General features: G+C 36.7%; 1 protein-coding gene across 2 annotated transcripts in view; it reads right to left on the bottom strand.

Moving 5' to 3' along the window:
• Positions 1-392: 392 nt before the first annotated feature.
• FEM1C (fem-1 homolog C) overlaps positions 393-16,513 on the bottom strand; it is a 30,161-nt gene continuing 14,040 nt past the window's right edge. For both annotated transcript variants that reach the window (XM_079799517.1, XM_079799518.1), the window contains exon 3: positions 393-4,965. In XM_079799517.1, the coding sequence (XP_079655643.1) occupies positions 3,656-4,965 (1,310 nt within the window). In that variant the 3' untranslated portion in view covers positions 393-3,655. The remainder of the gene's footprint in view (positions 4,966-16,513) is intronic.

Genomic DNA, 16,513 nt, shown 5'->3' with positions numbered 1-16,513 from the left:
CATATAAGGAAAAGACAATGAACACTTAGATTTTATGATTTAAAAGTGATGTAAATAAATTTCTAAAACTTACCTTCATATTAATATATTTATGACATGCTTCTGATACTTAATCCCAAAGCAGTTTAAAAACAAAGAGTTAAAAGCAATCCCTCTCCCATGCATTTGACAAGTATTCCCATCTTTAGTTTCTATGGTCTTTACTGAAAAAAAAAAAAACAAAAAACCATAAAAAACTGTACGTAAATCATCTTTTTTACATAGAAGTATTAATAATAAATGCTGTCTTAAGTTCTGACCATAAATTGTTTTTTGAAGCAAGAGTCTGCTATCAAAAAGCATTAAGATAACATCAATCAAGTATTAAGAGTTAATAAAAATACACTTGTATTTGGTGTAAATTTAATTTTATTAGACCTTACAATGAATGTTGTGGCATATAATTTTCCATTGTGTGACAATTTATTGGCTGGCACCTGAATACAGTACTTCTTCTGAAAAATACACAATGGGAATGGACAAAAGGGAAACTAGTTGTTTAATGACATATTGGGGGGTAGGGAGATGATGACCAATTAATTTTAGTTTACTTAGTATCTAACTCTAAAATGGTTAAAGTTCCAAGCAATAATGCTGTTAGAGTGCACAAGAATTATTATTCTCTCATTCAGCCCCCACAATTCTGAGAAATTAATTTACAAGATTATACCTGTAAAATTCAACTTAGGTTTCTGCTGGGCAATATGATTTTAAAGAACTAATTTTTCAAATATAGCTTAACAATTTTCCCAAGTCACAGCAGATGGGGGTCTCTAAAATATTATACATTAGGTAGTCACTTTACAAGTGAGCTATTACTTAACTTCAAAATCATACTGGGCACCAAATTATCTGTTGCTGATTTGGGTTTATGTGCCTGTCATATTAATGGATAAGAAAATGATGATCTTTTAAATCTATAATCCACTTGTCTTTATAAAGTGGACTAGTATCAAATCTGAGTAAAGTGACCATTTCTTTTACAGAAATGATCACTAGTGGAACATCTAAAATTCAGCAGGCCTTAACAAGGCATTTTTATAGAAATGTAATAAAAACTTACATATACTCCAGCCAACATCACCATGCTACAGTGTAAAGTTTAGATTGACTCAAATGACAATTAGCTCATTAAGTATTAAATTACTCATTTGTGGCTAAAAAAAAAAAAACCCACAAAATTTTTATTTTATTCAGTCTCACAATAATTTTGAGAACACCTTCTGACAAAGGCCTAAACAGTGTCTCAGGTCACATTACCAACCTCCTCTAAAAATCATGGACAATTTTTAGCTATTAAACTAACTGATTTTTCAAGCGCTCCTAATGGCATTTGGGGAAATGGCAAACAGAGTAGAATTGCATCTTAAATGAAATAAGGCATTTCAAGTTATCAAGATTGGTGAACAGTTTTCTAAATTTAGTGGTGGAAAAATGCTAAGAAATCCTTAATTGATACTAGGGTTGTACAATTCAAGTTCACCTGTAAACAGTGTGAGATGTGCCTTACTATAAGAGCATGTAGGCCCTCCTACCCACTCCCAAAAAAGGAGGAAATATTAAATCACTTAAAAATCCAATTGCTCATCTTTTACCCAACAATTATTGAGATCAACTAGTGTAGATATAGTCTACTGGCAACAGTTTCTTAAAAAAAAAAAAAAATTAGCTCAGGCATATATTATTCTTATATCACAAGGTTAGAGTCAATGGTTTCAAAATATTGATGTCTGCTATTTCTAGAATACCTGTCTAAATCACAAATTATTCTTATTATATGTGGCAGTTCAAATATTTCATCAAATTTGCCATGGTAAGATATTAAAATCTCTTTATCAAAAGATTGGAGAGGGACCATTTAAATCCAATTCACCTTTTTTAATGGTAAAATTAAATTTATAACCTAGTAAACTAAGTAAGGATATCTTTTTAAAAATTAAACCTCAATTATTTAACCACAAAGCCTAATGCTGTTTTACTATTCTTCATTACAAGTATTTTACTGAGTAAAGATGAAATAAACTTAATGTGATGTTTGCAATGATGACTCCTTAAATACTATTACATCAACCCTCAGAATAAAATGTCAACACAAAAATCCCAGTGATCCAGCTCACTAAACTCACAGGTAAACTGAGTTTTTCTCAAACCAATAAGGAGTTTTTATTTATAACAATTTTATTAAGTAAGACATTTGCAGGGCAAATATGCCATCATAAATTTTATTCTGAATAACAATAAAGTGCTGAATAATAATTACCTGAATCTTTTTTAGTACGTTTCATTTATCTTAAAAGAGCCCTTTCTGTGGTATTAATAAAGCTGTTTAAAAAACACTGAGGGGAAAAAAAAAGTAAAGAAAAGCTAACTTTCAGTAAGGGAAAAGGAAGCACTGCAACCTTGTGTGTTTAACTATGGTGACAAATAATTAAGACCAAAATAATTCATGCAAGTTATCTTTAAAGGTATACTTAAGCTTAAAGAAAGAAAGAACACTGTTACTGACCTTTGATACAATAGCAGTCAATTGCATACTAAAATATCTTAATTATCCTAGATGTCTAGATTTGGCTTGGCAAGCATCATGCCATTGACATGCTTTAGCTCTTTTTGTAACTAAAAATGATTTGCAGTTCAATTACTGAATATTTCAATGTGACTCATTAAGCTGTGTGATAAATTTTAGTTTAAATTTAAGCGAGTTCTCTACACCTAATCACATCATCAGCACAAGCAGGACAATGCTGGCACAGCATGAAAGGTGGGTCACTTTAAAAAGATTCCTCCTTTTACTGCATGATATATTAAGATGACAGACCTAAATTTCAACTGGGTTAATGAGTTAGAATAGATTTGTTTCCCAAATTTAGCACATAATAATTTCAGTGGACTAGAGAAAGAAATCTCAGATGTGGAAGAAAAAAAAGCTTGAGCTCAGGTAACTAACCAATAGCTCTAAAAATTGCCATGCTACAAGAGTACTTTCATAAAATGAACTTTGTAACAAACTCAACGGTGTTTTGAGTTGAAGTTGACCAACTGCTGCATAGAAAATATGCTAATATACAACAGTCAAGTTTAAGCCGGTGCGTAGAGAAGATAAAGCACTTATGGTAACTGCATATGGTAACGAGTCCATAAAGTTTGTACAACCTAGCATGGGTCCATAAGGGGGATGGGAAAATGATAAGTAGAAATGGTTAGAAAAAATATAAAGTGAAAATGGGAGAAGCTTGGAAAAGAAGCAGAAAAGAAAGACTTTCAGTTGTATAAAATTCACAAACCAGAAGAGTATAAAGATACCATTGAAGAATGGTTAACTCTGTCCCAAACACCCAACAGCAAACAAAACCAGAATGAATAAGCCTTTGGCAGACAATTTTAGAATTTTGAATTATGACATTACATTTTTCAATAATTCACAAACAATATATTATATGGTATATTTATAGTAAATACTGGGAAACCAATCCTGTAAATTTGATGCTTATAATGTTTTAGCCAATGAGAGCACGATGATATCAAGCTAAATGAATGCTGGTGTTATAACAGTGCTCATTTATGAAACAACTGTTAATAATCCGTGCTTTAACAGTGCTAAAATACAGTCAAATTATCATCTGTGAAGTGAAACAAAGGTCTCTAGCTTTTCTGGGATATGCCCCTTATAATATATTCTATGATTCACTATGACACGAGCAGCAAGACACTGCAATGTGGTATGATTTATGGGCTGGATCAAATTTTTAGCTATTTCTTTCTCGTCCAACAAGTCACTAGCAGTTTGTTTGTGCAAGTTTGTGGCATCAAAATGTGCACCTGATTTGATAAGGAGATTCATGATGTCTGGATGGTTGTTTAAAGCAGCAATATGTAGGGGACTGTTGTCATCGGAGTCTCTGACGTTCACATCAGCACCACATTCTATCAGTATGGCAGTAACTTGCAGAGATGGAAATTTGCAAACAGGGTACCGCCCTACACATGTAGTATTCTTGTCCACAGCCAGATGAAGAGGGCTGAAGTTATTCTTTCCCCTTGGATGCAGCTTAAGAAATCTGTATATAGTCTGCTTTTTGAAGTAGTCCTGTTCTAGAGTACAAGGAACTTTTTCTAACAAGCAAATTAAGTGCAAAATGATGGAAAGAGCCTTATTTAACTGTAAGGGGTCAGCTGGACACTGAGTCTGTTTGATAGCTCGCTCTATTTCAAGGACACTTTTGCACAATATGCCCATAAGATCATCAAATGTAACAGTGGTACCCAGCAGGCCTTTAGCCCTATCCTGTAGCATAAAAGAGAACAGTTCTGCAAATGATAATAAGCTGCTGGCGGTCATTGGGCTTAACGGGTCCAAATTGTTCTGTTGCATATCCAAAGCATACTTCCATAGGTTGATGCATCGTTTGAAATTTCCAGAGTCTGCATAGACAGCGCCTCTATATCTAATATAGTAAGAGGTATCAGGATGAGAAGGACCAAGAATACGTTCTCTAATTAATAGTGCCTGCATTCTCATCTCATCAGGATCAGCAATAAGACCTTCTAGCTCTTCTGAACTATTTACCTCCTTGGCATAATCATAAGCCATTATTAGTGTCTGAGGTACTGGTTTGCTAATTATATTAGTCCTATCACTGTACCTCATGTTCATTGCCTTTTTCCAGTATTTTAAAGCCCCAAGTAGATCTCTTTTTTTGTCTACAAATGTAGCTCCCAGAAGCTCTAAAGCATTGATCCGCTCTGTTTTGCTGGTCTGTGCATGGTGAGTCAGAAAATCCACAATATTTGTGTGACCAGTCACACTTGCTGAGAGAAGGGGAGTCATTCCATAACCATCCTTTTCCATCTTGGCACAATACATTAGAAGCATCTTCATGATGTCCAAACTTCCAGATTCTGCACAATCATGCAATGCAGTATTACCTTAAGGGGAGGAAAAAAAAGAGATAAAATATTTTGAGGGACCAGGATCCAGTGTAATAAATGCATATACTTAAGAACCTACAGAATAACAGGCAGCTTCAACCTACCCTTGATGGGACAGATTTTAATTTGATTACAAATAAATAAATAAATAAATCGATACCCGACACTTAAAACTAGTGTCTGACACACAGCAAGGATTAAAGAAATACTTGTTAAATTTGTTGAATAAATAAAATGACCAAACTAGGCATGAAAAGATATCCAAGAATAAAATTCAAAATTAATCCATGGCCTCTTGATATTTTTAAATAATGTTTTCAGGTGTATATCTATAACTAAAACCTAATGAAATGAAATTAACCAGCTACTCACAGTTTTGCTGATAGTCACTTAATTTCCTGGGTCAGCTTTCATATTTGGAAATAAGAAATCTAGTCTATAATATCTAAGATTCTCCAATTTGATTCTAATAGTCAGAAATTATTTTTCATTATTTCTGGTTGTCAAGAGAACTGTTTAGTCAAAATTCTTAATAGCAAAGTACTTCCCTCAAAAAGCTCTTTTAAGAAAAACAAGTCCACTGAAATCTGAAAAATATGTGGGTGGTTCAATATGAACTTTAAAAGGAGACATCTGAAGTGTCTTTTCATAATAGATCATTTCCCACTGTAATTTAATTTTTAAACAGTCTTTTTAGATGTACTAAATGTTCTAACACCGTCTTGTTCTTCCCACATATGGGTTAAAACTGACAACAGGCACTGGCACATTAGTAAAAACATGTATGGAACATAATAAGACATTATAACCACTCAACTATTTTAGCTACCTAAGTTTAATAATAAACATTTTACTAATTATCAAAACAAAAATTATCACAGAGGCCTTTGATATTCACATACAATGTTTACAAAAAATGTCAACTATTAGTCATTTTAGACATGTGTACAGAAAAGATTATAACACAGTCGGCTGAAGACAGCTATCCTAAGAAAGGCTTGCCTGCAAGGCCATTGGCTGGAATCTGACAACCATCTGGGAAACAGTTCCAAGACATACATAAAACTTTTCCTAAATGATAAAGGTGGCTCACCGTATGAATTTTATGCTGAACACCTGCATTCCATCTGGGAGTTTAGAATTTTGGATATGTGCTCAGGTAAGGGTGCCTACATGACCAGAAGCACCTAATAAAAATCTTGGGCTCTGAGTCTCTAATGGGATTCCCTAGGCAGAAACATTGCACACATGCATTTGTGCTGTTAGGGGAAGACTGTGACCCTTGTGACCTCTCATGAAAAGAAGAGAGCATAAAAAACCCTGCATACAGATTTCTCTAGACCCACCTGTGCCTTTCTCATTATGATCCATCTGCATCTCCTTATTACATCACTGTAATAAGTCTTAGCTGTGAGTACAATTTATGCTGACTCACCTCCAAACATGGGGATGGCCTTGGGGACCCTGGACAAAGCATATATACTAAGAAAATGGTTTCAATCTATAACTAAAATTCCAAAACAGTAAAGGTAATAATAGATCAGGATTTTATCTCTCCACAAGTTTAGTCTTCAATAATATCTACAGGGACTAAATAATTATTTTGGATATGTTTATTCTGATCCAGGATTTCAGTGGTCTTCAATGGAATGGTGTCTGATAGAATGTTTTAGCAATATATGGTAACCAAGCACTGAAAGAGTACAGAACTTCAAACTACTAATGTTAATTTGCTGAAAATAATTTCAATTAAACATAACTATTACACAAAAGTATATTTTTTAAACTCTTGAATTAAGAATTCCTAATATTCTAATTTTTCTCTAAGAAATGACAATGTAAAAGAAATATAAATTCAGGGGTGGTCAAAAGTAGGTTTGCAGTTGTTCGTATGGAAATGCAATAATTAATAATAATACAAGAATAAACTTTGTATTTTGTGTACTCACAATTGTACTTTTGCCTGCCCCATATAAAGAGAAGACTTAGATGGCATTCTCTATTCACTAACAAAATCAATAATAATTATACAGTAAAAGCCAGTTTTGTTTGAGTTGATGTATTGGGAAAATACAGAATATACATATTTTGAATACCCCATATATAGAAAAAAATGTTAGTTTAAGAAAAAAGAATAAGGAAGACTTTCACATTTAGAATTGGCAGAGGTAATATGATCACCTTCCCACTAAGAACTAAAAAAAGTGAAAAAATGTATTTTTAAAAATCTACTTGACTTCATGTAAGAGCTAACAAGGGAACAACATCCAGGAAAGTAAAGAAAATAAGAAAAGTAAAGCCTACAATTTGGGGAAGCTTCCCTCAATGGCTGCTACCAATTCTAGAGACAGGTGAAAAACTGAGTGGAGCTTTGGACAACCGTATGGGGCTAGAGAAGAAAACTGGAGTCCAGAGCCCACTGAAAAGGGAACTTTGAGCCTGGCTGGTGTGGCTCAGTGGTTGAACATTGAACTATGACCAGGAGATCATGGTTCAATTCCCAATCAGGGCACATGCCTGGGTTGTGGGCTCGATCCCCAGTGGGGGGCATGCAGGAGGCAGCTGATCAATGATTCTCTCTCATCATTGATGTTTCTAAATCTCTCTCCCTCTCTCTAAAATCAATTAAAACATTAAAAGAAAAATAAATGAATTTTGAAATCACCCTACACTTTGAGTTATAGCTCTGAAGGTCTATACTCTAGAAGTTAAGGTGAACTGCAAACAGACAAGCCATCATAGGAACTACAATCCAATTTTAAATCATCTCAATATTAAAGTAATCCAGAACTGCTCATATACATAATCAAAAGCTAAAAAGCAAATAGAAATTTGAAGATATTATCATACTAAGGCTCAAATTATCCTATCTAATAAAGAGAAAATATGCAAATTGACCGTCACACCAAAACAAGATGGCTGCACCCACATTAGAGGCTGGGTTCCCGTAACGAGCCTTAACGAGCAATCAGCAGGGACCTGAGGCTGTGTGGCACTGGGCCGGGGCAAAGGACCTGAGACTGTGCCCCCCCGCCCCGCCTGATCTCAGGCCACGCCCCCCACCATGCAGGGCTTGATGGGGGACCTCAGGCCGCGACCCCGCCCACGGGGCTTGACGGGGGACCTCAGGCAACACCCCCTGCCGCAGTGCCGGGCCAGGTGACGTGAGGCTGCAGCCCCCACCCGGCAGTATGGATCTAGCCGGGTCTGGATCTAGCCCAATGGGGGTGGGGTCGGCCGGGTCTGGGTCTCTTGAGATTTCAAGACACACGTGGGTGGGCGGGGACTTGACTCTCGTTCCTGTGGCGCACCCCAGACTCTGACAGGAGGAAGATTTTCATATACATTTTACTAATTTTCTTTCATCTCTGACACTTCTATTACAGAGAAGGAGCAAATAGCAATATTAAAATATTTACTCTAATTAATTCCCTTTTAATGTGCACAAATTTCATGCACTGGGTCACTAGTTTGTTTGTCTTTTTTATACTAGAGGCCCGGTGCACTAATTTGTCTAGCCTCGGCCTAGCCTGCGGGATGATTGGGCCGAAACTGGCTCTCCAACATCCCCCGAGGAGTCCTGGATTACGAGAGGGTGCAGGCCAGGCACCTCACAGGTGCACGATAGGAGTGGGGAGAGACGCGGGAGGTTGGCCAGCCCGGGAGGGACCGTGGGAGGGCTCCAGGGCATGTCTAGCCCGTCTCGCTCAGTCCCGATCGGCCAGACCCCAGCAGCAAGCTAACCTACCAGAGTGTCAGCTCCCTGGTGGTCAGTGCACGTCATAGCGAGCGGTTGAGCAGCCTTAGCATATCATTAGCCTATTACGCTTTGATTGGTTGAACGGCCCACAAGATGACCAGACACTTAGCATATTAGGCTTTTATTATATAGAATTCTTCATGCATAACGTTTTTAGTTTCCAATAAAAAATAATGGACAGAAGGAAAAACAAGGAACCATAACAGAAAAACCAAGAGAAATAAGAGCTGACAGTAAAGTCCAACAGAAGATCCAGATAATACACTTATCAGATACAGATTTTAAAAAGAATAACTATGCTCAGCATATTCAGAGAAATTAAAAAAACAATTTTGAGAATGAGACAGGAAATTGGAAACTACAAAAGAAAAAACCAAATATGTATTCTAGAACTGAAAAACTTAGTGGGTGGCTTTAAAAGCAGCCTACATACTGCTGAACAGAGAACTAGTGAGCGAGAAAATAAAAGAAGTATGGAGATGAAGGGATGGCAAAGCAGGAAACTATAAGAGAAAGAGGGAATGCTGTCAGAAGAGTTACGTACTTAAAACCAGAATTCTAGTGGAAGAAAATTGGCCCAAAGCAATACATAAAAAGATAAAGCCTGAAAATTTTCTGAAGCTGATCAGAGATTAAAGTATAAATTTAATAATAAGTTCTAAAAACACCAAGATACATTTTTTAAAAAATTACTCTGATGCACACAAGTGCAAAACTGCTGAAAACAAACGACAAAGAGAAGAATCTTAAAATCAGAGAATAGGTGGAAATGACCTGCAAAAGAGCAACAGTTAAACTGACAGGAAAGTTTCATCAGGAAAAACAGAAGGCAGGAATCAACAGAATATCTTAAAAGCAATAAAGAAAAATAACTGCGAACTTAGAGTTCTATACCCATATCAAATAGCCCTGATGGGATGGCTTGTTTGGTTGGAGTGTCATCCCATACACCAAAAGGTTGTGGGTTCGATTTCCAGTCAAGGCACACACAGGAGGCAACCAATCGATGTTTCTCTTTCTCTCTCTCTCTCCTTCCCTCTTTCTAAAAATTAATAAACATCCTTGGGTGAACATTTTTTTAAAAGAATAAATCTATAATAATAAAAGCGTAATATGCTAATTAGACCAGACATCCTTCCGGATGAAGCCCGGGCTGCGAGGGAAGCCTGGGTCCCACATGCCTGCCAGCAGCCAGAGGGAAGCCCCGGTCCCAGGTGCCAGAGGGAAGTTAGGTCCTAGGTGCCAGAGGGAAGCCGGTGCCGGCAGCCAAGGAAAGAAAGGCCTACTCTTGCATGAATTTCATGCATCAGGTCTCTAGTATGAAATAAAAAACTATTTCAGGTGAGAAAGAAAAGCAAGAGAAAAAACTAAGATTACTTATTACCAGCAGATTAAATACTATAGGGCATCCTTTAGGCTAAAAGAAGATGAGCTACATGAAAGCCTGGGGATGTGGTCATAAACATCAACAAAAAGGGTAATTTCTAAAAATACTAAATAAATATTGACTTTAAAAATAATGTCTTATAGGGCTTGAAATACATATATAAATAAAATGCTTGACAGCAATAGCAGAAAAGAAAAAAGAGTATTTGGAGTTAAACTACAGTGGGGCAAAAGTAGGTTTATAACTGTGACTACACAAAACACAGTTTATTCTTGTATTATTATTTATTAATTATTGCATTATTTTCCATATAAACAACTATAAAACTACTTTTGCCACAGTCTGTATTCTAAGATTTCTTAAAGAGGTAAAATTTGAAATTTTATGTTAGCCTTTGATAAGACAAAGTAGAACTATCTAGGGCCATGGTCAGCAAACTGCAGCTCGCGAGCCACATGCGGCTCTTTGGCCCCTTGAGTGTGGTTCTTCCACAAAATACCATGGCCTGGGCGAGTCTATTTTGAAGATCTGGCGTTAGAAGAAGTTTAAGTTTAAAAAATGTGGCTCTCAAAAGAAATTTCAATCGTTGTACTGTTGATATTTGGTTCTGTTGACTAATGAGTTTGCCGACCACTGATCTAGGGTAACCACTAAAATAATGGTGGTTATGTATGTAATTACTACATATTCTCTTAATATAGAGAAAAAAAATAAAATGAAAAATAATCCAAACAAAGGAAAAAAGGAGAGGCAAAGAATATAAAACAAGTAGGGCAAATAAAAACCAAAAAGTAGCTAGGAGATTAAAACCCAAATATATCAGTAGTTACATTATATGCAAGCAAACTACAAGTTCCCAATGAAAGATAGGAACTGTCAGGCTAAAAATATAAATGCATAAAACTGAACTGCATGCTCCTTATAAGAGACACACATTAAATACAAGGAAAGGAAAAGGTTAAAGTGTAAAGATGGAAAAAATATATATCTCCTATGCAAAAACTAATCATAAGAAAGCTGTTTGATATTAAAGGATCAGACTAAGTACAATTTAAAGTAAAATGCATGATTAGAGATAAAGAAACATTTTGTAAATGATATAAAATTCAAAATAACAAAGATAAAATTCTAAATTTGTTTTCATCTACAAACATAGGTTTGAATTATAGAAAGCAAAAACCAACAGAAATACAAGGAAAATGAGACTAACACACAATCATAGTACATTTGAACACACCTTTCTCAGAATAAAGACCAAAACCAAAAAGGATATAGGAGATCTGAACACAATTAAACTTGATTTAACTGACATATATAAATGAACACTGAACTCAATACCTATAAAATACTATTTTTTTCCCAAGGATACACGGAGTGTATACAAATATTGATCATATATTCTGGGCCATAAAATAAGTCTGACTCAAATGTCAAGAGACTGAAATCACTGGGTATGTTTTCAGCTCACAATTCAAGTTAGATATAAAAAACTAGGAAAATCTCCATATATTTCAAATTTATAAATAACCCATGGGTCAAATAGAAAATACTTTTCACTGGATGATAATGAAATAATTATCTTATAGAATATGGCTAAAACTGTGCTTAAATTAAATGTACATTAAAGAAAGCTTTTAAAAAATTACCTAAGTTTCCATCTCAAGAAGTTATAGGGGGAAAACAATAAATTAAAACCAGAGGAAGTAAAAGCAAATAATAAAAAGCAGAAATAATGAAGAAAAAGGTATCAACATGCTAGCACAGAATTTTTTATTTTCCTAAATTTTATTTAACTATGGCCCCTTTGTTATATTAATAACTGCACAAAGGAGAGAAGAGAAACGTATCTACAAATAGAAAACAGAGACATTAGTAGTAAAACATAAACCTACAATTCCCAGTCACCATTTCAGAATACCACTCATTTCTCAGGACTGGTCACATTTTAAATGCTAGTCACACTAGATTCCAATGAAATGTTATCCTATATAATAAAATTGTAGTATGCAAATTGTCCCCTCGACCAGGAGTTGTCTGGGAGTTTGACCAGGGGGCAGGGCCGGCTGAGGGGAAGGGAGGGAGGCCCTGGCTGGCAGCAGCAGATAACTGGGAGAAGGGAGGGAGTATCTGGCCGGCAGCTGGCAGCCAGAGGCCGCTAGGGACCCTACCAGTGCACAAATTTCGTGTACAGGGCCTCTAGTACCTAATATAAGTCAAATTTCATAATAAAACTCTCACCAATCACATTACTTTCCAACTCTAAAGCTTTCACGATTCCTGTATGGAAATAGCTAAAAATCTTTAAGATGGCTTTCAAAATTCTACAGCATTGATTCTCAAAGCACCATCTGTGGAAGGGCAATAGGAAGAAATCTATGAGGAAGTCATGGTATATGAAGTAAAGCTTAATCGTGATTAGTGGGAATACACATAACACTATGGGAAATGGATTGTAAAGACTGAAAAACAGTTCTCCCTACCCTACCTCTCCAGCCTCATTTCTTTTCACCTCGAGTATGAATGCTGCACTGTGAATCTAGCCCAAAGTTTGCCAAAGAAGTGGCAAAGTTTTTTTGTAAAGGGCTAAGTAGTGTTTTAGGCTTTGTAGGCCATAAGACTAAAAGGCTCCGTAGGCAATACAGTAGTTTCCCTTACCCACAGGGGATACATTCCAAGATCCTCAGTGAATGCCTGAAACTGAGCACAGTTGTTCATATGAAAAATAATATAGTAATTAAGAAATAATAATACAAGAATAAACTATGTTTCATATTCTCATAACTATAAACCTACTTTTGCCCCATCCAGTATGTTGTTTTTTCCTATTCATATATACCTATGATAATGTTTAAACTACTTTTGCACTTTGGAGCCATTTAAGTAAAATAAGGGTCACTTGAATACAAGCACTGCAATGTGCTTACCAAGGTCTACTAAGTGACCAACAGGTGAGAAGTGTATAGTTTGAACATGCCTGACAAAGGAATGATTCACGTTCCAGGCGGGACAGTGTGAGATTTCATTCCACTACTTAGAACAGTGTGTAATTTAAAACTCATGAATTGTTTCTTATGGAATTTTCCATTTAATATTTTCAGACCATGGTTAACCTTGGATAACTGAAACCATGGAAAGTGAAACTTGGGACAAGAGGGAACTACTGTAAGTTAAATTAATGGACATGGTGTTTTTCTAAAAAAACTTTACTTATGGACACTGAAGTGTGATTTTCCTTTAATTTTCACATCATAAAATATTATTATTCTTCATTTGATTTTTCTCCAACCATTAAAAAATATAAAAACCATTTCTGGCTTATCCAAAAAAAAGGGAGTAGGCAAGACCTGACCCCTGGGCCATAGTTTGCCAACACCTGCCCTAATTCAAAATACATTATCAGCCCTAGCTGGTTTGGCTTAATGGATAGAGCGTCGGCCTGTGGACTGAAGGGTCCCAGGTTCGATTCCGGCCAAGGGCACATGCCTGGGTTGTGGGCTCGATCTCCAGTAAGGGGTGTGCAGGAGACAGCCAATCAATGATTCTCTCTCATCATTGATGTTTCTCTCTCTCTCTTTCTCCCTCTCCCTTCCTCTCTAAAATCAATAAAATATATTTTAAAAAATTATCAATACCTGCCATCCATAATGCAGATATTCTGCTTATGCTTCACATCACTCCATCCTAAGTATCTCTCCCAACACCAGGAATAGTCTGCTCACTCCCATCTCCAAACCTCTGCTGTTAATTTTTCCTGTAATATGCTCTTATCTTTTTTAACTTCTTGTCCTTCAAGTTTCCCCAAGAAGTTTAGCTGCTCAAAGAGGCCTCCTTAGTTATATCGTATCAATTTGCCATGTTGAGAAAGCCTGGTAAATAAATGTATAACTCACTGGGGTAGGTATTCATATTGCATCCTCTATTAAAATATTATGCATGCCCTAACCGGTTTGGCTCCGTGGATAGAGCGTCAGCCTGTGGACTCGGGGGTCCCGGGTTCGATTCCGGTCAAGGGCATGTACCTTGGTTGTGGGCACATACCCAGTAGGGAGTGTACAGGAGGCAGCTGATCGATGTTTCTCTCTCATTGATGTTTCTGACTCTCCCTTCCTCTCTGTAAAAAAATCAATAAAATATATATATATATATATTTTTTTAAAATTATGCAATACCTTATCCTAATAATCCTATATAATAAAGAGCTAATATGCAAATGGTCATCACGCCCTCATGCTGTCTCGCCGCCACAACTCAGACACTCAACACTGGGGAGAGAGGAAAGGGACCAGCCAGGCACAAATGAGCTCGCTAGAGAGGAATGGGGACCAGCCAGGCTACGGCCTGGGAGAGGAACAAGCCACCCACCCCGCGGTCCCGGGTGCCAGAGGCTGCGCCTGCAGCCCAAGAGTGGGACAAGCTACCCGCCCCATGGTCCTAGGTGCCACTGCCTGTGGCCCAGGAGAGGGACAAGCTGACCGCCCCATGGACCCAGGTGCCTGCAACCGCGGCCCAGGCAAAACTGCCCACCTACGGTCCCCTGCAGCTGCAGCTGGCCCTGGCAAAGCCAGCCCAGGCCCTGGGTGCCTGCGGCCGGCCAGAGGAGGGAATCCTGGGTCCTGGGTGTGGGGTGAGGCAGAGGCGGTTAGGGGTGATCAGGCAGGCAGGCAGGCAGGCAGGCAGAGGGGTTAGGGGTAACCCGGCAGGCAGGCAGACGAGCTGTTAGGAGCCAGAGGTCCTGGATCAGGCCAGCAGGGGAGCAGTTAGGGGCGATCAGGAAGGCAGGCAGAGGTGGTTAGGGGTGATCAGGCAGACAGGCAGGCAAGCCATTAGGAGCCAGCAGTCCTGGATTGCGAGAGGCAGTCGGACATCCCCTGAGGGGGTCCCAGATTGGAGAGGGTGCAGGCCAGGCTGAGAGACCCCCCACACCCCGTGCATGAATTTCATGCACCGGGCCTCTAGTAATAGTATAATGTCACTGCTTCAGAAATAGGTTTTCTTACCTAAACTGTCGATATTCCTAAAGTACCCAGATCCTATATTTCCTGTATATCCCAGATAGCAGTTAGCACACTGTTAAAGCTGAGATAGATTGTTATATTTTTAATACTTGATATCACAAAAAGTGATTCAAACTTAGCCTCTGAAGATACAGAAGTTTAAAAAGTAAAATCTTAAGATCTCCTGAATTGAGGGCATCTAGTTAATATTCTAACAACGTAAGTATATCAGACTACAACTTTCATGCCCTGGAAACCCTAAGAAAATATTCTAAATTATAGCATTACTTAGAAGTTTAGAAAACAGAGGCTTAAAAAAAACAAACAATTTTAAAGCAACCATAATTTTTAAGCAAATTTTAAAGCAATCATAATTTTTGTTTCATGTCTCCAAGTCTCTTTTACATAGTATGCTTTGATAAAGTTATAATCAGTACATATACAACTTTTGCATGCTTTTCTCCTACATCTTGTTCTTTTTTTTCATGTTATGTTACTACATGAACTACAAAGTTACTACTTAATAATTCTTAATATCTTTATGATGAAAGTTCAAATAAGGAGGCATGTCATAATTTACATAAACACTTCCCTGTTAATGGACATCTAATTTATATTAACACCTTCCTGTTAATGGACATCTACACTGTTTCAGAATTTTCACTATTACAATTAGTGCCTAAAAACTGTAAGGACAGATAACAGACCAGTGACTGCCAGGGCGTGTGTATTGGAAGAGGGATTGATTACAAAAGGGCATGAAGGAACCTTTTGTTCTAACTTTATTTTAGTGGTAGTTAAATTACAGGATATAATTGTCAGAAGTTACAGAACTGTATACTAAAAGAGATGGATTTATTTCTATATAAATTATACTTCAATAAACAAATGACAAAAAAAATTAATGCCTACCTTAAAACAGAATCACAAATGTGTGATAGCTTAACACACATCTTTAATTCATTTTCAAAGGAATTATAAAATATTTCAAAAGTTCCAATTTTATAGTATTCTTTCTAGCACTGGAATCAATCTTTGAATTTTAATTTATATTACCTTTATAACTAGTTATATAGAACATTTTCCATGTCTGTTCACAAACTTCATTTTCTTTTATGATATGTCTAATTTATGTTCGTTTCTGGGATTAGTAAATGATAACAAATTATCTATTATATTTACTGTATACAGATATATCTCAGAGATATTGCAGGTTTGGTTCCAGGCCACTGCAATAAAGCTATTACCACAATAAAGCAGGTCACACTGCTTTATTTTTTTGATTTAAGATTTATTTTTTTGTTTCCTGTGCATATAAAACTTATGATACACTATACTATAGTTTATTGTGTGCAATAGTGTTATGTCTATAAAAACAATGTACATACCTTAACTTAAAAATAT

This window comes from Cnephaeus nilssonii (genome assembly GCF_951640355.1).
Source record: "Cnephaeus nilssonii genome assembly, chromosome: 2".
In the NCBI taxonomy this organism is placed as follows: Eukaryota; Metazoa; Chordata; class Mammalia; order Chiroptera; family Vespertilionidae; genus Cnephaeus; species Cnephaeus nilssonii.
Note: the sequence above shows the minus strand (reverse complement) of the source record. Positions and strands in the feature narration are given on the sequence as shown.